At 39.2% G+C, this 22,179-nt stretch overlaps 1 protein-coding gene across 1 annotated transcript in view; it reads left to right on the forward strand.

Moving 5' to 3' along the window:
* The first annotated feature begins 16,824 nt into the window (after positions 1-16,824).
* xylt1 (xylosyltransferase I) overlaps positions 16,825-22,179 on the forward strand; it is a 77,892-nt gene continuing 72,537 nt past the window's right edge. Inside the window, 2 exon segments of the mRNA XM_013276695.3 lie at positions 16,825-17,178; positions 17,181-17,206. Coding sequence (XP_013132149.2) covers positions 16,929-17,178; positions 17,181-17,206 — 276 coding nt within the window. The 5' untranslated portion in view covers positions 16,825-16,928.

A 22,179-nucleotide genomic window follows, 5' to 3' on the forward strand; every position in this document is an offset into this window, starting at 1 on the left:
TGGAACCTTTGAACAGTTAAAAAAAATAAAAGGACTAAAGACTTTGATGTAGCTACTAAGTGAAGTGGAACTTTAGTGAGTTGTGTGAATTGTTCCTACCCTCTGACCATGTTAATGCCATCCAGGAGCATCAGGTGATTTAATGATTGTTGTGTACTTGTGTCATCTGGCTTTGAATTTGTAATATTTTTGTTTATACAGAGCTGTGTTATATGTTTTCTGCTTGCTTTTAACTTTTGAAATTACCCATTCCTATATAGTTCTCTGTATTTAACAAATGGATATAAGCCTGAGATTTGTTTTAATTTAACTAGGAGAGTTAAAAACCTCTGTGTTATACAGATGTTTCCCAAATGTCATTTTGTCAAGTCATACATGTAAATAAATGAACAAAGTCTAATCATGGCACTTGCCTAAAATGAGTGGAACCTGACTCTGAGAGCTCTAATATTCCCTGTGGTATGCAAGATATTAGAAGTGCATTCTTTAATCAGTCATAGGGAGAAAAAATAAGCAATTAGTGCCCTTGTATTTACTGTACTTTCTAATTCTTAAAATTAATTTTAGGGCTTCTACATTGGTACGAATGATTAGAATATAGGTGGATGCTGTTCTGTTTAGAACTTCTACATCTAAATTCAGGTGTTTTCATGACATCATCTAAAGAGCTCTCTAAGGCCTTCAGAAAGCAAAAGCTATAAATGCCTATGTGGCTAAACTGCCCCAGGCTGGTGGCTTGCAAGGACTGAAAAGAGGAACAAATAAAAACACCTGAGAGTATCCTGCATCTGGGGAATTTTTCATGGAAGAATGGTTTAGCTCCTCTGGGCTGCACCTTGGCACAGTCCAATGTTTAGTGCTTTAGAGCAAGAAGGTCCAGGGTTTGAATGTGATGGCCATTATCTTGCTCAAAGTAAGAGTTCTCGTACTTTGGTTTCTTCCCACAATCTAAAGATTATTACCATGTGAATGTCTGTCTCTTTATATTATCCCTGCGTTACACTGGTGGCCTCTATATGCTCTCTTGACCAACATCAAGAGAGCTTCAGCACTGCTAAAACCCTGAAATGGAAAAGAAAATAGAAATGGATGAAGAGAAAAAAAATCAGCAGGCTTATATCAGAAAGTTGTGGACAATTATGCAAGGGGGAATTTGGCTGCATGTTTTTTTGCACAGAAAAATTAAAAAACAAAGAACTTATTTCTGTTGAATATATGACTAAAAAGGCTGTTTTCAAAGTAGGCCCCCTACCTGTCAGTGCAAAATGAGGGATGCAAGTGAGTGAATATCTGTAGAAAGCTTAAAATAATTCTGGAAAATGCAAGTCAGATCAGATGAGTGTATTTATGTGTAAACACGTGTTCATTTTAAAAGTTGATGTTGAGCATAGTGACACGGTGGTTAGCATTTTTGCCTGGGTTCGACTCCACCATCTGCCCGGGGCCTTTCTATGTAGACTTTGCATGTTTTCTCTGGGTACTCCAGCTTCCTCCCACAGTCCTTAAAAACGCAGGAAGTGGGGTGAGGTTAATTTGTGATTCTGCCCATAGGTATGAGTGCAAATGGTTGTTTGTCACTTTGTGATAGCCCTGCATCAGACTGGTGATCTGTCCAGGCTGTGCCCTGGCTCTAATTTCAGTATTATCTGTGCTCAGTATTTAACTTTTTCTTTTGCATAATTTTTTTTAATGATCATAAAATTTAGTTTCCTTATACTGAGTGAGAGTTTTTTCTTCTGAAACCATTTGGCAACCAATGAGAGCTCTTCATCTCAAATCAGTGTATCCAACATGTTGATGGGAAACAAGTCACACAAAGTAGTTTGATTCTATTTGAGTTATACCTGTTTATAAATGCAAACTGTTCTCTGACCTTTTCACAGGTCAGTGGTCTTTCAAAGTATTAATTCTTTGAACGCTGCTTCTTGCCATTTTGAGATAGCGCTTGTCAGTGTCAATCCAATCTTTACACCTATATCTACCATGTTGACAATCTGTTTGTTTAATTACCATCTAATATATCTCACAGCAGAACATGCAGTCAATACTGTTCACTTGGAACAATTCTAATCTTATCTTTAGAAGACTTAGTGTCCTTCTGCTAATGGCTTTGGTGACAAATACAATGAAGAACATTTAGATACTTGATGGTTTCCCTTTTATAGAAATACTCTGTCTTCGTGAGGATTAGATTATATGAAATCCAATATCCTCCTGTTTACATAGAGGTCACACATGGTCCAGCTGATAATCACTTCTGGCTTCCATGTCATATGAATAATCATTCTCAAAAAACAGAGAAGCAGATTCCAGTGCAGAAAAAAATTATTTTCTGCCCGTCAGACATGGAGATGCAGTCATATCAATTTAAATGTGGTACATATTATGTCAAACTAGCAAAAAAGACGAGAGAGGCTGTGTTTGGGAAAGACAATTTATTTGGTGCTTTAATGAAGATGCATAGGAGCAGATTTTTCTGTAAAATGGAAAGTAAATTCACTGAGTGACTCGGGACAAACAGAATACCTTTAAGGTCATAGAATATCAATATTAATAGATGTAAAACTACAGAGAGCTGTGCTATTCCCCAAAGGTTAATGCTACTGACAGGATACATGACATAACATCCATACAGTCTGGCTAAAGATGAAAACTGTAGTTAAAGGTGCCCTTTTTCTGGTGCCTTATGGTGACAATTTGTGGCACAAAGATACTGCCATGTGTTCAAATGTTATTCACATTGTGTTCCAAATGCTCAACACTGCATTAGGTTTTGCAAAACTACTTCCAGGGTAGTAGTGAGCATTTTTACTGATGTGAAAACAGCTGACACAAATTATCTACTGTCATGTGCTACTTGTGACAATAAAAACAATGGACTATAGCCAGATCTAACTCTACCAATATTTTCTTGCATTAATCTTGTGAGAGTACTTTAAATTTTTTTAGTAGGTATTAATATTAATAGAAATGTATGATCACTCGTGGTCTAGTAAATAATTCCGAGTGACTCTCATGATCCTCTGACTCTTAACCACTAAAACATCCTTTGAGCTGTTTAAAAAATGAAAACATTTAAACAAAAGTTTGCTTTCCAGTGGCTAAAAGCCTTAGCCTCTTTTCATTTCATGTCAAAATTGGACTCTTCCCTTCCTTCTGGGGACTCTGTCATGTAGAGCCTGATTGTGCAATAATACTGCAGAGTGGAACTGCGCACCATTACTCTTATGACAGCTAAGCCTTCTTGAACCTCCTTTGCAGTCATATGAGGGTTTAACTTTCCATTTCTGCCCTGCAGTTTTATTGGAAAGTTTTCTTGCTCTTTCAGGTCTCTACTGCCACAGTTCCCCTTAACTGCCATTTCTTAATGACATTTTGGACAGTGGAAATTACAAGCTAGAAGTGCTTTCATATCTTTTTATAGCCGTTCGTGCTCTGTAGGCATCAATTAGCTTCATTTTCAGATCAGCAGCAAGAGGAGTTCATGGTTGTTGAGTGTTACCACAGAGTTTGAAGAGTCAGATAAATTTTCATGGTCTGTAAATGTCATTCACTGTCAATTTTTAATGACAAGTTACCTAACCAGTCAATTAAGTGTTTTACAAATAGAATACATGTCGCGCAATTTTTGAGTTCATGAAGTAAAAATGTATTTTAATTAATCACAGATAGACTGTGCTGCTAGTACAGTGGTACTCTTCTAAGGTTTTTTTCTTTTTCTTCTCTTTAATGCACAAAGTAGTAAGGAAACAATTATTTATTGTCAACATGGTGGGAGGCTGCAATGAGATTTTACCCAAACCATGTTGCTGCTGTTAACACTAAAACCACTATGAGCTGCTTTATTCTCTATCTGCTGTTCTAACAGGCAAGAAACAAAAACAGAATTTTTCTACTTTATCTCTAAATGGGTTTACACCTATGAGTGAGAACAAATCAATTATCATGACCGAGAAAACTGTAAAATGCTTTAACTGCCCTGAAAACACAATACTTAGTAATACGTACAATATGTAATAAGTCCGGAGGTCGAAATGATACACGCCCCCTAGGATGGTTGAGAATGGCCAAGCTAAGATCCTGTGGGACTTCCGAATACAGATGCACAAATTGGTGATGGCTAACCAACCGGACATAGTAGTGGTGGACAAGCAGAGGAAGACGGCCGTAGTGATAGATGTAGCCATACTGAGTGATAGCAACATCAGGAAGAAGGAACATGAGAAGCTGGAGAAAGGCTAAGAGCTGAGAGAAGAACTCGAGAGGATGTGTTATGTCTATCAGAAGTACAGTCAGTGTTGGGGAGGTTACTTTTAACATGTATTCCACTACAGATGACAGAATACAGGCCCCAAAATGTAGTTTGTAACGTATTCTGAATACTTTGGATTACTTAATATATTGTCATGCGTTTTACAACTACATGAATGTAGCATTCACATCCTGCAAATTCTTGTTTGTCTTTCTCAACCAGTTGGCTATTAACCTCCTAGGATCTGGCGTCCACATATGTGGACATCAGATTTTGGGTTGTCTGGACCAAAATACTAAATTTTGCTCTGCAAGGGCCTGATATCCACTTACGAGTACATTATACTGCTACTGTTCTATTGAAATTTAAAGCGAATGTCCTCCTATGTGGATCTCATTTTTCTCAGAAACAAAAATCAGGTAAAAAAAAAATAATTCTTTGTTTTTACATTCATCAGGTCCCAATTACCCCAAATAGAAATTAAAAATGCATGCCATGAAAGAGTTCGGGTCTTAGGACGTTAAACCAAAATCTCCCTGAATAGACAATATATTTACTGTAGAGGAGCAAAGACTTATGTTAACATAACTGAACATAAGATGTTAAAATAAGATAAGATGAAACAGGAAAAGACCGCCGTGAAATCCATTTATTTCAATAAAGTAACTCTATTCTAATTATCACCTATTTAAAGGGTAACTGTAATGAAATACAGTTACTCATATATTGTATTTTAAATACGTAACATGTATTCCGTTACTCCCCAACACTCAGTACAGCATTGTACGTTTTAGGGGTACTAAAGCTTATCAATGATCCAATACCTTGGGGCCAATATACTCTTGCAGTATTTCTCCTTATATAGCTCATTTGTGAATTTTGTAGGTTATTATTTACAAAATAATAAAATATGAAATAATAAAATATTAAAACATTTTTTTAAATTATGTTTTTTCACTCACATAGACACAAACTGGCATTTTCCAGTTTCTATGAAAACTCAGAGCATCTATCTACACCCACACCTTAAGCCAATTTAGAATCACTAGTTAATCTGCAGAGGGGCTTTAGAAAAAGATCACCCCTGTCAGACCAGTGTTTTTTTTTTTATCTAACTTGAAAGATCATTTAAACTTTACATCTAAGAGTAGAATTTATTTTTTATCTAATGTTTGTATTTAGACAAACACAGAAGGTCTCATGATATTCCAGACTTTAATCTAGAAAAAATACTTTCAAGCAGTTATCATTAAAAAACACAAACATGTGGCTTGTACTGCTTGATAACATATATGGCCTTTCAGCCTTCAGAAAGGTAGTCATAATTACCTTGAGGTCCAATAATTGGCTGAAGTTTGTGCATTCTTGCAGGCTATACCGTAGACGACACTATCCATATTTCTCACAGTTCACTGTCTGTTCCACATTCAAGTCCCATAATGTTTATATAATAATCAAGTAGTCGGTTGCGTCATTTAATAAGGTCTATATTAATTTATTGAAAATCATTTTAAATGTAGTTTTTATTTCTGCAGGAACTAGACATGATTTGTGCTAATTCACTTTTTTTTTCAATGTCATTGGAAACACTGTGAAAAAGTGAAACAAAAACGTGGGAAGGATAAAAATGCACCCCAACTCCTCACTGATATACAGAAACATGAAGAAAGGACAAGGTGTGCTAACCTTTTCCAGTGCTCCCAAAGCAGTGGCAGCAATGAATTCGTTTTATGGGTCCTTAAAAATGGTGTGCTGTGTTTGTCATTTGTCATCAACTAATGTGATCTTACAGATCACTAAAGACATATAAATGCCTGTTATATAAAGAAACAGGAATACCATGAGATTTTGCACTTTAATACAAGTTTGTATAGTTACAGTGAACTTACAGAGGAACAGAGTCTATTCTTAATAGCAAAACCACCAAAGTAGGTGGGTCTTTTCTTTAACTATATATATAGCATGCCAAATATAAACCCTGTTACCCAAGCAAGTCAACATTTCTCTCGGATCAAAAAATGTCTTAATGTTGGCTAGCATACACAGCATCTACCTTTGTTGCTTAGCAACAAAAAGATTTTATGGAACTGCAAAAATGATGGGCTGAACTTTTGATTTGACAGTTTTTCTTTGAAGAGGACATCGGAAACCAGAATGGTTGCTATGGTATTTACTTCACTTCTCCAAAGGCGCACAAAAATCTTGATACAACAAACATGGAAATTAGCCCAATTCCAGCAACACATGAAATCACCACTCTGATGTGCAAATATGTTTCCACATCTTTTGATGGTCTCCCACTTTAGAAGCTATGTGGCGTTAATGCACTGTCTTGTAGAAATTTTCTTGTGCCTGACTTCGCTTTTCCTTATCCATTTGCCCTTTTGAAGCTGTGGATTCACATTGTACTGGATGGTCTTTTTCCCTGGAGGTGATTTCAGTTTTGTACCTGATAAGAAGTGCTGTGTTCCTCCAGGGTAAGCTGTCTGATGTGAGAGAAGCTTAGTACCCTGGAATGCATCCATTTCCTCAGGAAATACACTCACATTCATACACATGTGCACACGCGCCAAAGGAAACCTACAGCTCTTCACTGTAAGGAATACAACAACTTGAAATTATGATCCAAATAAGCCAATCTCAACAGCAATCTGTACTTATTTGCCACAATCACTTCACACAAAGTAGGTTTCTACAAAGGCAATATTTTGATTCCGCCTTCAACTATATTTGCTTTTATTGTTGTTATATATGCTTTAAGATAATTCAATTCAATACAATTTTATTTATAAAACGCCAAATTACAACAACAGTCGCCTCAAGGCGCTTTATATTGTAAGATAGAAACTACAATAATACATACAGAGAAAAACCCAACAATCATATGACCCCCTATGAGCAAGCACTTTGGCAACAGTGGGAAGGAAAAACTCCCTTTTAACCTCCGACAGAACCAGGCTCAGGGAGGGGCGGCCGTGTGTCACGACCGCTTGGGGTTAGAGAAGGACAACAGGATAAAAGACAGACAACAGTGGTAAGAACTAGTCTTGTGTTGAACAGGCAGGCACAGTGTTAAGAGACTCTGATTGGACTTATAAAATGGGCACACAGGAAGAGACTAATGGCAATGTTGCAGCCAGAAATAAATCAGCAATGGCAGATGAAATAACTGTTAGCGACACAGACTGCACAAGTACAGAGCTAAACTGGTCTTAACTCTGGTGAAGTCTGAAATGTTTTAGATGGTTACTTATACAACCACAGTTTGGAATGGTCACTAGAGTGGCCTTTTGTCAAGTGCAAAGCAATATGAAATGAGACAGTTTTAGAGGTAAATCAGCCTTTCGCCATTTTCTAAAAACAGACCATCTAAAAATCTAAAAACCACTTTATCTAAAAATCCACCTCAAATATTTTCTACACTTTACTCTCTCTTTTTTTTTTTTAAAGGCAGAAGATAACTGTCTTATTGAGAAGGACTGGCCCATCCTTTAACTGATATTAATAATTCAGTCCTAACTTACATGATGATATGAAAATAAGACCTCATCTTGTTTGAGGTAGGCGTAACATATTAGTATTTGCCTGTTCCACAAAGAAGCACCTTTCCTTAGCATTTAGATAACAGGTCATTTCACAGTTAGGAAGTTTCCTGTAGAAGAACGAAGGACTCTTTGACCTTGCCCTGTGTCCGATTCTGTAAATCCTCTCAGTGACCTTTTGCTAAGGTCACCCACTTAGTGTTGCAACACACATGTAATTTACAGCGAATGTGGTGCTATATTTAAACTTGGAATGTACAGTAATTAAAGAGTACACAGAGATCTAGAGGAGAAAAAAACAACAAGACTGCATGCAACATTGTTCATGAATTTGCAAAGTGGAGCTGTTAGTCTTTTTTAGAAAAAGAAATGCAACAGTTTTTTAACCCATAGTTGGTTTTAGTGTTTGAATGCATACATAGACCACACAGAGCTAATATTTGCAATTTAGCACTTGTGTTCCTAAGCTGTGTCTATTCACCAAGAGGATTTTATGGTGTAGTGCCTCTCTGTAACCCCTATTGCCCTTGCATCGACAATGCAAGAGTCACATCTGGACCTATTGTCTGCATCAAGGCACGCCTGGGTTAGCTTTGGAGATGGTTTTCACCAGACCTTATAGCTTCTTTGTCTTAATTACATTTGAAACAAAATCTGTGTGTTTTTAAGAGCTTTCGGGACAGTGTCCACTGTAATTTTTGGCATGTGAGTTGGGTCAAGAGGAATCAGTTAATCAAATAAAGAGCAGCTACCATTGTTCATATCTCTGATAGGGAGCGACTTGGATTCTATTATGCAGATATTCCCTTCCTTCCCTTTGTTTTTTGATAATATTACCAATAGCTTTATTGAATCAAATAATAAGCATAATGTTGTGCTTTTTGTTTGTAGTGGGCCATTTAGTCAGTGAGATAGCTAAAACCAAAATGAACAAAAAGCGTATCGCTTAATACTGAGCTCAAGACTGGCATCACCTGAAATGTGTACCATAGACCATATGGACATGTACCATGTAGCATTTTGTTACATATTAAACAAGTAAATAAATTTAAATAAACCTTTATTGACTGTGAAAATTTTTTTGCAAATATAAAACTGGATTAGAAGCAAGGTGCCCACAACTTTTTGATGGTGCCATTTTCAGGCTTTGACACAGCAGTGATTACTTGCGATGACACATCTTATTCTTTTAAGCATCTTAAACATTACACGGACCGTCTAGCAGCTTTCTTCTTTCCTGTGCATACCGTGGCCTCAGCTATGTATGAACAATGTCTGCTGCTTTAGTCTCTTGTCATATCACGGTGGGAGAAAAAAGACTCCCTCTGGTCCCCTGGGGCAGCTCTGTCAAGGACACCTGTCTGCTACTGTGTTTCGCTGTGTTCGACTGCACTCCAGTCAGCACGCTGCCTGATTACATAAAACACTGAGTGCATGAAAGTGTCCTACAGCAGGACGCCTAAGGCTTCACCAGTCCTGTTGTGCAGGGCCCATCCAAGTTCCTCTCCCTCCTGTCCCAGACTCACTCCACCAGCTGTCTGCTCATCTGTCTCTCCTCCTCTCTGTCTCGCTGTTATTTGTTCCTCAGAAGACACAGGCGGGCTGTTTGAGAGGACAACTGCATGCTTGCTTCAATATCCCAGCAAGTTCTTCTGGTCAGTCGATGTGTGTGTGTCTGTCTGGTAGAGTGACAAAGAGGTCGGCTCTAATTAAAATCAGCATTTGTTGCCGCCGGGAATGGTAACCATTGTTGTGGCGATAGTCAGCCCACTTGGTCCCCTAAGCAACAGAGCTACAGCTAATGAGACGGGAAGACATGGCTCTGCTGCCAGAGGGGCAGTGCCGCTCTCCATCTCATATGATTTTTTTCTTTTCTCTGGCTTTAATCTCTTCATATTGAGTTCATAAATGGTTTTGTTTTTCCTGCTCGCTGTCTTCCACTGATTATAACATCATCTGTCTCTCTCTTTCACTCTTTACTAATTTAGTAGACCTATAGGCACACTTGCCATGCTTTGATTATGTTTTCTATTCTCCCTTCCATTTTCTGACTTCACCCCTACTTTCCAATTACATCTATTTTCGTCCTTTAACTATTCTTCATCTGGCTCTTCTTTCATTTTGCTCTCATTTGTTGCAGTATGTGCATCTCCTCCCTCATTGCCTTTCCTTCCTCCTTCCTTGTTCTCATCTCTGTCGTAATTAACACCTTTACTTCTCTGCAGTTTGCAGCCTCTCTTCCCTCCTCCTGTCTCTCACTCCTCGACGAAGTAAGAATTAACATTTATAAGACGCTCAAATATTTTTGGAGTGTCTGCGTGCATATAAAGAGATTTTGAAATTCAGTGCAACAGTCTGCGGTCTGGAGCCTTATCTCTGAAATGTTCGCATTGTTTGCCTGCAGAAATGTCACCACGTTAATCATTTGCATGGCAATTCAAATGCTAAAATACTTCAAGAAATCTGTATGATTAGAACGCAGATTAGGTGTTTCAAAATGCAGAAACCTACTGAACTTTGCTTTTTGACAAGGACTTCACTCAAGCTCCATTGACGTTACTTTTCTTCCCATCTAACTGCATGATAGAAGCAAAACAAATTCATTTTCCTCACATTTTCCTTGAAATGGCCCCCGCTTCTTGTTAAAAGTCTTTCCTAAGTGAAAAGTCTTGTACAAGATAAACTTGGAGTTAAGCTGAAAATAAAGCTGGAAGCCTGAGAATGGTAATGGTCTTATTGCCTTGTCACAGCATTAACAGCTCACATTCTTTGTTTTGTATCAAGCTGTGGTTTGGGACTGCGTGTGCTTTGTGTCTGTGTCAGTCAAGGCATTCCTGAAGATGAAAAACTGCAGTGTGAACCTCAAAAAGATAATTTAATACCCACTACAGCATATACTTTACTTTCCAATTCTGTGCAGGATATATTCACACAATGACTAGTGTCAGAATTTTTATCAAGCATATTTATAGCCTTTCTACTACAATTATGTTGTTTTGACTTTCATTTAGCTACCAATTTGCCAGAAAGCTATAGCCACTGTCTGTGTCCCATGTGTCTTCTTATTTATTCACCTCGGTGTTGTGTTACTCCAAAACAAAGAAGAATGAATAGCTCTCACGAAAGAGTCGATTATTAAATAAAGTCGTTCTAGTGATGTCTCATATGTCCAAAAGCTTTCTGATCCTTAGTGCGCAACCAGCAGGGATTTAGCCAAGGTCAAAGAAAGAAACGAAGCACTATAGAAGTACATTATTGTTTAACGACATGTTTAACTGAAGTGAATAACTAACCCAATTTCAATCCCAGGTCATCAAATAAATTGATTATAATGGATGATGAATATAATTGGATACAGTTATGTGTCATTTTTCTTTAGTGCGGAGGATAGTCTGATAATTAGTGGATTCCCTCAATATTGGGCGCACAGCCATGGAAATGCTGGAAAATCTTGTTCCAGCTGGGAAAAGTTACTCTTTCAATATGCATTCAACATGGTATTGAAAATCAACACTAAAGCCTTGAAAAGGGCTTCCTGACCACTCAAAGTTATTTTACATGCATACACACCAATAACAGCATAGGGGGCAATCTGGAGTTCAGTATCTTGCCCAAGGATGCCTCAAAACATAAAAAAAGGAGGGTAGGGATCAAACCACTGATCTTCCAGTAGTTTGGCAACCCACTCTACCTCGAGAGCCCTCATGCGACCGAGGAATTGAATCTCATGTGCAACTTCTTGGATGTGGACAAATAGGAAGGTGTAAAGGTCTAAGTAAGTTTGACATGAGCCACAAGATTGGGTTGGAGCCAAACTGCAAGGCTTGTGGGGTGCTCCCAGGCAGCAGGGATAAGAGCCTAGTAACAGTGGTTCAAGTAGGTAGGCACCACAAACAAGTGATGGGGTGTTGGGGGATGCTGGAGTCCACGGTGCCTCATACTCCCAGCTTACAGGACATAATGGAACTGCTGTTAAAGTAGCTCCTTAATAATACAGGACACATTTAGAGGTCTCAAACAGCCCATGCCTAAGTGGGCCTGGACTGGTTTGATATATAGCACAGTAGGTTTTGGTAGTCGTAATGTTTTGACACAACTTTTTTTAACTCTCCGGGCAGTAAACCATTTTAAATTTGCCTTTTGAAATGTTTTTAATAGTCATCTTCATTTTTCTTTAGTCGCCTAAAGCTCAATCACTTATTCAACACCACAGAGTAAACATGATAAATGCTTCAAGTAGGCAGCAGGCTATTTTTTCATTTACCAATTCTCAGGGTCTGATGTAACTGTCCCTGGTGTGTTATGTCTTGAAAAATACTCCCCGCATAGCCCAGCAGCTTGCATTAAAAGCTTCAGTTTATGCTTGAATGTAAGACAGATGAAACTGGAACCGTTACATCAAATAGAGCTGTTCATTTTGAGTGCTTAGACAAACTAATGGTATGGTTGCTTGAGTTTTAACATCAACAGGATCAGTATGTTGGATCAATAGTAATTGTTTGATCACGATGTCGCAGTTGTAAGCCACAACACTGTGAGGGTTTTACTTTCCTCATCGCTCATTCTCTTGTGATGTGTCTAATCAAATATAAGTTTAATAATCAGTGTGTGAGTGGATCAAACAGCTGTGTGCTATGTAAAAGGTGTTGCTTTGCAAGCAAAAAACAAGACAAAGTTAGTGACTCGCTAATAAACACAGTCAAGCATTTAACGGCACCATGACTAAAATAAACTGAAATTAGAGGGATGCCTCCCGTGGTGTAGTTGTCAGGGCATTTGAGGTTGTTGGTTCAATTCCAGCCAGAGACAAAAATCTGCCCTTAGGAATATTTTGGGAAGAGCATCTAGCAGAAAGTCTGCCAATTCAAACATGCAGAGCTACCTTCTGTGGTCAGCCCTGTTGGCCAGTACCTGAAAGTAGCCCCCAAAATATACTAGATTTTCTTTTTATTAGAGTGAGGGAAAAAAGGTATAGAAATAAGTCTATGTATTCTATATGTGTAAATGTTTGCTAATGTTAGATATAACTTTTAGGCTTAACAGTGTTCTCTAGTTTTTTTCACTCTCCCTTAATGCTCAAAAGTAGTCAGTTAAGGCAAGAACAGGTAGGAATATGAAGGTTAATCATAATCATAATTATGTGAGATAGCCAGGCACCTTTATCATAAAACATCTGACTGGGAAATGTGAATTTTTCAGAACTCTTCTCTTAAAGAGATGTGTGTCACAGCCACAGGGAAACTCAAGGCTAAACATCTAGTGGAAAAATGAAGGGATTGTGCTCTTCTTCTCTCTACAGTAAACTAACCAACAGAGAGAGCCTTGTATTCTGAGTCAGCACTGGTGGATAGACTGCAGCTTCATCTCATGGTCAGTTTGCAATGCTGGGGCCAGTATACAGTCACCCAAGTAAATTACAGTCTTCAGTGGATTTAATGAAATGATCTGAGAGTACATTCTGCATATAATTTAAAAATGTTACATAATATCTTTACATATATAACATGTTAAAACTTTTCTCATCCCCTAAATGATTTAAAGGCACAGCAAGGAATTTATTGTAATGCAGGAAGGAAGTGCACATAAATGTTCTAATATAAAATAAATATGTAAAACAAAGAAATATTCATATATTATACATATAGACCATATGTCTAATAACTTCTGAAGGAGAATGATCATTTTTAATGAAAGGTCTGTTCGTGTAAACAAAGGAAATTCGATGGGTGTGTGTGAGTTAAACTAGGATGTATCAGAATTTGCAAGCAGGTCCTGTGTTTGAACTAAAAGAACCAACAGAAAATGTAAAATCTAAAACAGCTTGGATGTGTTTTAGTGAGTGGCCGCCCATAGGTGCGCTGTAATCCATGTTGGATGGTGTAATGAAGCCCTGATACATTCATCTCCCTGTGATTGGCTGATTGACTGAGCACATTTACTGAGCGTGGTAGCACTTCCTACTGAGCACACTGAGCCCACTGGGTAGGCTACAGCTGAAATTCAACACTCAGTTCACTTGATTTCAAGATTAGTTTGGATTCGGCTTTAAGTTTTTGCACCCTGTTACACAGTACTCAGTCCTACTTTTGTTATTTTTTGATTTTATTGACTCATAGGTCAAGGTTTGTGACTGCTTTTAGTGATATATTGCATTTATTCTATAACAGGACCAGGTCTTAACCCTGGTAGCGTGAATGTGATCCTACTGTAGAAACGGAGCATAACCAAACTGCAGGTGTAGGTGTAGGTGAAGTATCGGGCTGTGTATCTACAAGAGACGCTTTCTATCTCTGTTACTCAGAGTGTTTCCATGCCAGTAGAGGAAGCGTATTTAACACACATCTCTGAATCACTCCGAAGAGTTCAACTGAAAGTTTGATTGGTATAAAAATATTCGCTCCTCAGAGTGGGACATGAGAGTTATTTGTGAAGCTTCCTACACAAACTCTCAGCAAGCGAATCTCCTTTTAAGTGTGAATGACATCATCAGTGCCAGATTCTCTTTCTTTTTTCTTAGTCTGAATGTAAATGGTAATTAGTAACAGTAGGTGCAGAGTTTGATGCAGGCTTCTGGTTACTCGTCAGCATTACAGAGCTTTGGATTTTTTCATGGATTCATTTCTAAGGTGTACGTATGCCTTAAGAAATGGTTTTATGTGAGTGATTAAGTGACCTATCCAAGATGAGTCACCAGTCTGAGTAGAACTTTTTGAAATTAGGCTATGAAATTATTGAATATGTGTGTCACTGGAGTGAAATAAACCCAAACACAGTTGCTAGAGAACCAGTGACACTGTGGCGTTGTCACTGGAACTCAAATGGCAAGATTTCCTTTCTTCATATTAACCCGTCCTAATACCTTACCTAACTAGCTGTATCACATGTTAATTCAATTCAATTCAATTCAGTTTTATTTAACCAGCGCCAAATCACAACAACAGTAGCCTCAAGGCACTTTATATTGTAAGGTAGACCCTACAATGATACATACAGAGAAAAACCCAACAATCATATATGACCTCCTGTGATCAAGCACTTTGGCGACAGTGGGAAGGAAAAACTCCTTTTTAACAGGAAGAAACCTCAGGGAGGGGTGGCCATCTGCCAGAGGGGTAAAGCTAAACTATAAAGCCATTAAAGATATTTCCTTCTTTGTAAAAATGCTAATCATTTGAGCATTTCATGTCACTTCTAGTTGTTTTGAAATGTATTTAAAGTCTCCTAATTCTGAAGCCATTCTGGAACAATAATAGAAACTTTTTGTGTAGTTATGTAGCAGCATTGTCTAAAAATTGACTTATAATTTAATGGTTATGTGGACATTTTAAAAAACAAAATGTAAAAAAAATAAAAAAATAAAAATCAGTCATCAGTCAAAAGTGATCCGATAACAAAAAAACAAATTTTTTTTTTTTAAATGTTTGCTAATTTTGCTGTTTTAAAAGCTTTGAGTGCTTTCACTTTCAGTTTGGTTGTCTCTAGTGGTTTCTATTTTTTCTCATGAGTGAGATGTTAAACGCAATAAGCTGCATGTAAATTTAAGATAATAATAATAACAAACTGGTGTCATTTGCATGAATATTCGCCACCTGCTGATTGTTAGGACAGCTCCACTCTCCAAACACAGGCATTTTTCACATAAGTCATTTTGGCATGTCACAGCGGGGAAAGCACAGCTGTAAAAGAATAAAATTATTGATGACTGAATTCTATTCAGCTTCCTCAGTTCCAGGCTCCTGGTATTCTTCATGCTGGGTCACTGTTGTGACTTACTGGAACACTTGAATAGATCTGAGCCATTTTTAATGTTTTTAGTAACACCTACGCTTTTCCTACAATGGGAAGTCAAAATGCCTGCTGTGTATAAAAAGGCCTGTTGGAGGAGATATTATTACTTTCTTTCTGTCATTTATTAAAAAAAAAACCTAGGAACCATGGAGCGTTTTAGAAGAGAGAAAGAAAGTGCAAGACAGAGAGAGAGGCCAAAGAGAGGCTTCCTCAGAAATACTGTACAAGTCAAAATAAAAGAAACTACCAATGAATTGAAGGATGGGAAAATAGTTTCATGTTGAATCTATCAAAGGGTTAGAAAAGCCATGGTAAGATGGTGAATCCTACTCTCAGTCTATTCTGAAATCTTAATTATGTGGCTGGTGTGAAGGAAGAACATTAGAGCGAGCGAGAAGCTCATATAATCCATGGCAGAAGGTGTGCTACAGTAACCAGTCAATGAGCACTTCTCTTCCACACAGTAACAATAAAAATAATAATAATAAAAAAAAAAGTGGCTGTGTGGACATAATCACACAGCCAGTACTAAAAGCATAAATCTGTGCTAGACTTTATGAATTTCTAATATCGTCACAAATTCATAAAGTCCAAACTGTACATTTTCTTCTGGGGGCAGCTACCATCTCCAGCACTCTTCCAGATCTTACTGGGTGAAAGATTAGTGTGAACAGCAGGTGGGTCTATTGGTTAAAAGGACAGTTGACCAGATGACCAGCCCCCATAATGAAAATTATCTTTCATTTTGGACTAGGGGGCAAATCACCAGCTTCATTATTCAGCTGTAGCACATCGGGGAGGACAAATGTAATTTTCCTATTGGATCCCAGCTGGGCTGCAGCAAATGTAGTGCAAAGGAGATAATCTTTCTAAAACTCAGAAAGGCCCTAAAGAAATTCCACTGGGGTGCATTAGATAAAAGCTGCCAGTGTCTGACAAGAACCCCTTTAAGGCTTACTAATATGGCTATTTTCTGCCTTGTAATGATAATGACATCGGCCATTTCAAACATTTGCAGGTAGCTATTTGGTCATTACCTGAATTCCTTTAAAAGATAAAAAATGAGACTTCAGTTCCTCTCACGGAGAGTGAACAGCAGAGACAGCCGTACAGATGCCGGGAGCATCCTCTGCTGCTGAAAAGCTCACCGAGTTTCACCACACGGTGGCCCTGTGTCTCCTTCTCGACGCTTCTCCTCGCCTCAGCCGCCGTTAAACCGAGAGGCCCTCCCTCCTTCTCCACCACGACCGCCACCTCCTCCTCCTCCCTCTACTTCCACTCTTTCCTCCCGTCGCGCTGCGCAGAGCCACAGACGGTCCTCCAGCTCCGTGCAGCCCGGTGCGAAGATGGTCGGCGGCTTGTGTGCTCGCAGGCTGGCCCGACGGTCGCGGTCCGCGCTCATAGCTGCCCTCACGGTGCTGCTGGTGCAGACGCTGATTGTGTGGAACTTCAGCACCCTCGACTCCGGGGAAGAAAGAGAAAACGGAGGGTCAAACGTGCGGGAGAAGAGGGACCGGGTCGCGGGCAACAAAGCCGCTGGCAGCCACTATTTCCAGCACGGGGACAAGCAGCGGCAGCATCTCCCTCCGCCTGGGAGAGGGGGTCTCGCCACACACAGCAGCCGGTAAGACAGAGGCGCTGCCGATGTATTCATATCGTATCCCCCGCGAAAAAAAGACTGTCTCGCCGGGGATGAATGGGGTTGGCAGGCAGGTCAAACATCTCCACGCACACGGCAGGGCCCAAATGAGTGTTTGAATTGTTGTCAGTAGAGCAAAGGCTGTCTCGCAAGGAAATGATAGGATGTCAGATGCAAAGTGAGCCCTTTTTTTTACTCTAGGAGACTGGTGGGAGACTGGCATCCTCGGCTGGATGCTCGCTTTGGTCTGGAGCCACACTGCACCGTTTGAACGTCCGTTTAAATGAACGCACTCATGCCCAGACTTCAGCTTGAAATGCCAAAGCTGAGTATGAAATCTGGAGTCAGCCCGCACTCACGCTGCTCTCTCCAGTGTGGAATAATAGCACAGAGGGGTAAATCCTTCTCTAAATTCTGGCTGTGGAGGTGTTTTAATAGCAGAGTCAATGGCTGAGGTTGTAGCCTATACCTGTCATGGTCTGTTTGGTATTTCAAGTCAACTACAGTTGCTGCATGGCTCAGCAGCACTGTCTCAGCAGGCCAAATTGAAACACAACCTAATTTGCAAAGTAGTTTTGGAGTGTACAAAGAGCCTGTTTGTGAAAACAGGAACAGTTTTATTGGTAGTGGCAGCGTGAATCACGAAGCACAAGACAGACATGGAGACGAAACAAACTCCCAGACCAGCATAATGAACATCTTGAAAACAATATGAATAAATCAATAATACTAAATCAAGTTAAGTTATTGCCTGTGGGACTGTACCCATTTACAATCATTTAGAGAATCTAATTTCACGTTTGACTCTTTGAAAATCTTTTAAAAAAAACTGGCTTCTACAAATCCAAATATTTATTTGTAGGTTCCACAAAATGACATTTTTTGCCAGAGGCTAACACACCGAACAGGTCCCTCTTTTTTTTCCTTTTTTTTTTACACAGTCCTTCCACACATCATTTGATTAATTTTCACAACCTGATGTATCAGATTACATTCTCGAAAACTGAGCTTCTGACTGGGGTTGTTGTCAAGCAGTTAGGTTGCCCTGAAAAAGTTGGACACCGTTGTTCCTGGCAGCAGTTTCCTTTCATAAAGCTGCCAGTCATTCATGTGTAGCCCACCCCTCAGCCACCATGCAACCAGTAGATAACAGGCTTTGATGTAGGTTGATACACTGTGCGACAGCCAGTCTCCTCCGCAGATTTTCTAGTGATTCACTCGCTTCATGTGGTGGGACACTGAGTTCCACCTGCCGGCATCTCCGCAATGCAAAGTCACGCCAAAGCAAGGTTATATTTGAGTCAGTATTCTATTTTTTCACAGAGCATCCTCTAATGAAATATCCCTGCATTACTCCTGTGTAGACAGTGGTGCTTCTTAGTGAGCTTATCTTCTAACACTTTATGGTTTTATAGCTATATTAATATGTTGTACATGTATGACATAAGAGTAACTGTTGGGTGTCAAGACCTTTTTTTTTCTCGCTGCTTTAAAAACAATCTGCCAGATGTATATGACTGTTAAAACACATACAGTCAGCCTGTATCCAGTCAGTACAGCCTATGAGCGCACTTGCTACATGCCTGTCGGATTTCTGCTTGCTCTCTCCACTTTGGTGCCCCCCCCCGGATTCATAAATTCAACTGGTGCTCTCGGCCACATACACTGGTTAATCGCTGCATTTTTTTTTTTTTCGCCTTGTGGCTGGTTTGTGAGTGTGTTTTTGTGTATGTGGCTTGGCATGGCAGAGTTGTCCAGCCTAAGGCTGATGCATAAGCGCCTGCTAACTGATGCTATATGAGTCACCACATCAGAGAGAGGGGATAGCAGCACTTTGATCCAGAATAGAATGAGCCAGAAGCTACAGTATGACAATAGAAGAATTTCTATGTGATAACTTGTGTTGGATGGAAACATTATGCATAGCTTTGGATGTGTCATCCCAGCAGGCAGGAGCTACAGTTGTCATTAGTGGTTGTTTCCTGTCGTGTCTCTTCAGGGAAATTCTGCTCAAGAGTGTAGACATTTTCTTTTCTAGTCCAACAGACACCACGGCTTTCGTTCACAAATAACTAGATTTAATGAAATGAGTGATATTATGTCAGCTCTGAATTTGTCTTTTCACGCATGCTGTGGCTACCTGTTAAAGATTCATGACCAAAAAGTTCTGCACGTATTAATTAGTCTGTCTTGTTTTGCCTGACATTGGTTTATTACAAGAATTAGTATCATGATCATTATTAATAGGTGCTTATTAAGGCGGTGCTGGTGATAGATGTGAAAAACTGTTAATGTGCCAGAATTAAACCAATCTACCTTCAGCAGCAGACAGTAAAGCTCTGAAAAGAGTCTGGCTTCACATCTGGTCGTCAGCGGTTTCTTTCCATCTGCTGCACTAGTCATATACTATCATGATCCCCATGTGCCCAGCGGGTGTCCAGCTCACACATGTTGTAAAGAGTTTTCCCATTAGTCATGGTAATACACGTAACATTACCACTGATGTACACGTTTTCCATTGTGCTGAGTTTTCCTAATGGTTTCCAATAGCAAATATGGCATTAGAAACCATCTGGAGATGTCTTTTTACTGTTTTTTCAACATGTTTCCACAGTGTGGTGATGATATGTGATGTGCTTAACCTCAAATTATTATAAATTTTATTGTATTATAAAGATGTTCAACACAGTTTTTCTCACAGAGACGCATTTGGCTTTGCCGCAGATCCAATTTCTTCAAAGAAGTAAATAACAGCAGATATGTTAATCGAATTGTTTGTGATTGACAATGCCTTGTTAGTTCTGAGTTGGAGCAAAACACAAGTTTTGCTCTCAAATTAGGGAAGAAAATTGTGGGAGGAAGCCTCCAAAAGCTGTCCTGTGAGCTCTATCTCTAGGTGTTCACATCCTTGGCCACACTTTGCTTGGATATAAATATTTTATTGTCATTAAAAATGGATTTAAAGAGTGTCAGAATTAACATCATCAAGTTTAAAATGGAAACATTTTTTCTCTAGTCATGCTGGGACCAATGTTCTTCTTGCCATCATGCACACCGCCTCACATGTACACCTTAGATTTGTCATATTTAGGAGCTTTGTTAAAATCCATTGTTGCTACCATCTATCCTCCAACTACCACCACCACAACCAAAATGTGATTCATCACACTGTGTCCGTGATCACGGTGCTGACTCACACTGACACACATACACACCAGCACGCTCAACAAACACCCAAAATGTTGTGTGCATGCAGGGAAACAGTTCCCCACAAACACCCACATGCACAATTTATAGCTACACACAGAGTGTGCGTCATGTTTTTTTGTTTTCACATTTCCCTGTTTGAATGTACATATACATGTAGTGCTGTAGCTTATAGAGCAGGCCGGATAAATTATTGCATTTGTGCTATTGTTGTCTATATTTATGAGCAAATGTTCGGGTTTTTTTTTCCAAGAAATGTCCACTGCTTGTGCTTCTTGTGCCTCCTTTTGCTAGCAAACACTGGAGAATAATGATACAAAGCTTTTTAAAAAGTGTAACATGAAAGAGCAGCTCAGATTTACACCGCGGTGAAGCAAATAATAGATTAAGATACAGCCGCTCGCTGACTTATAGCTCACCTAACTGACAGTAATGTTGGCTTAAATTCCCCCCAAGTGAAGCAGTAAAGAACTGGCAAGTCTGCAGAGGTAGTTAAAGATTAGGCTGTGTGTGCTGTGTTCACATTCATTCAGATTTAATTGTTAGTTGTCATTCATGCAAACTTGATTTTTGACAGTGACACTTCGGCCATGCACTGTAAATTACTGTGAAGTAATACAAAAGTGTGCTATTGTATGGCGTGACGTTTTTGATGGTGCAATGATTTTAGGGCTGGAATATTCATGTGTCCTTCCCTGAAAGTCTTTTGTTCACTTTGTGATAAAAGCTGCTCGTTCACCTTCTTCCATTTTTAAATTCAGTGCTTTCTCACGTTGCCTTCCTGGCAGTATCACTTGCCCCAGCGCTACCTCGTGCACCAGTCACTGTCAGTGCTGGGTTTTGTATCCTGTCAAAGCCATTTTCACAGTGGTAATTGGCAGTTAAATTGGCACTCCCCTAAAGTAAATCGTTGTAGAGTGCGAGCTATTCTGTTTTAAACAGACCTTTGAACGTACATAATTACAGTCCATAGACACCATGAAGATGCACTGTGTGATTTAAAAATTCAAACGTCTCAATCATTACATCAATAAAGTGTTATTTTGTTAAACCTGTAATGAGGCAAAAGTAAAGCACAGTCTGCCCGTCAGTGCATCCAACTGTGGTTGTGCTTTTACACACAGGGAGTTTCTTTTTTTAAGTGCCACTAGTCACAGAGAGAGGTGGGAACATATTCAGATCTAAGGGAAGAAGTGTGCACCTCAGACTTGAAAGAGACACATCGAAAACCCAAGACACTTTGATGTTGAAGTGTAATTTGTATACGTGACACCGGTGCTTCTTCCAGCAACGGAAAAAACATTTTATCATTATCATAATGCAATACTCTTAAAACCCTGTCATGTTATTTCACTAAGCTGAGCCTACTAAAATGCAAAAATGTCAGTGTCAGTGTGGCATCCTAAAACTTTAGATTATGTGCTCTGTAGCATGGAGACTGAAAGTTTCATAGAATCCACAGCACAGACGTTTCCCTGTTTAACACTCTTCCTAGCACACATTATGCATGTATTGCAGGCTTTTTCAGTGTAATCAGTTTGCAACTGAGGCAGCATTTGCTCCCTTGTCTTCCTCTTCTCTACTGACATTGTGCAAAGGAGGAACAGCCATTTAACTATTCAACAGGTGTCACAGCATGAGAAACATTATACTTATCAGGAGCAGAACACAGAGAAGAATGACTCACACAGTCCTGTCAGTCATCTTGACTCTTGCTTAGGAGATGAGCATCAAGCGTGTTCTATTAATTA

The sequence above is a fragment of the Oreochromis niloticus genome, linkage group LG6 (assembly GCF_001858045.2).
Source record: "Oreochromis niloticus isolate F11D_XX linkage group LG6, O_niloticus_UMD_NMBU, whole genome shotgun sequence".
Lineage (NCBI taxonomy): Eukaryota > Metazoa > Chordata > Actinopteri > Cichliformes > Cichlidae > Oreochromis > Oreochromis niloticus.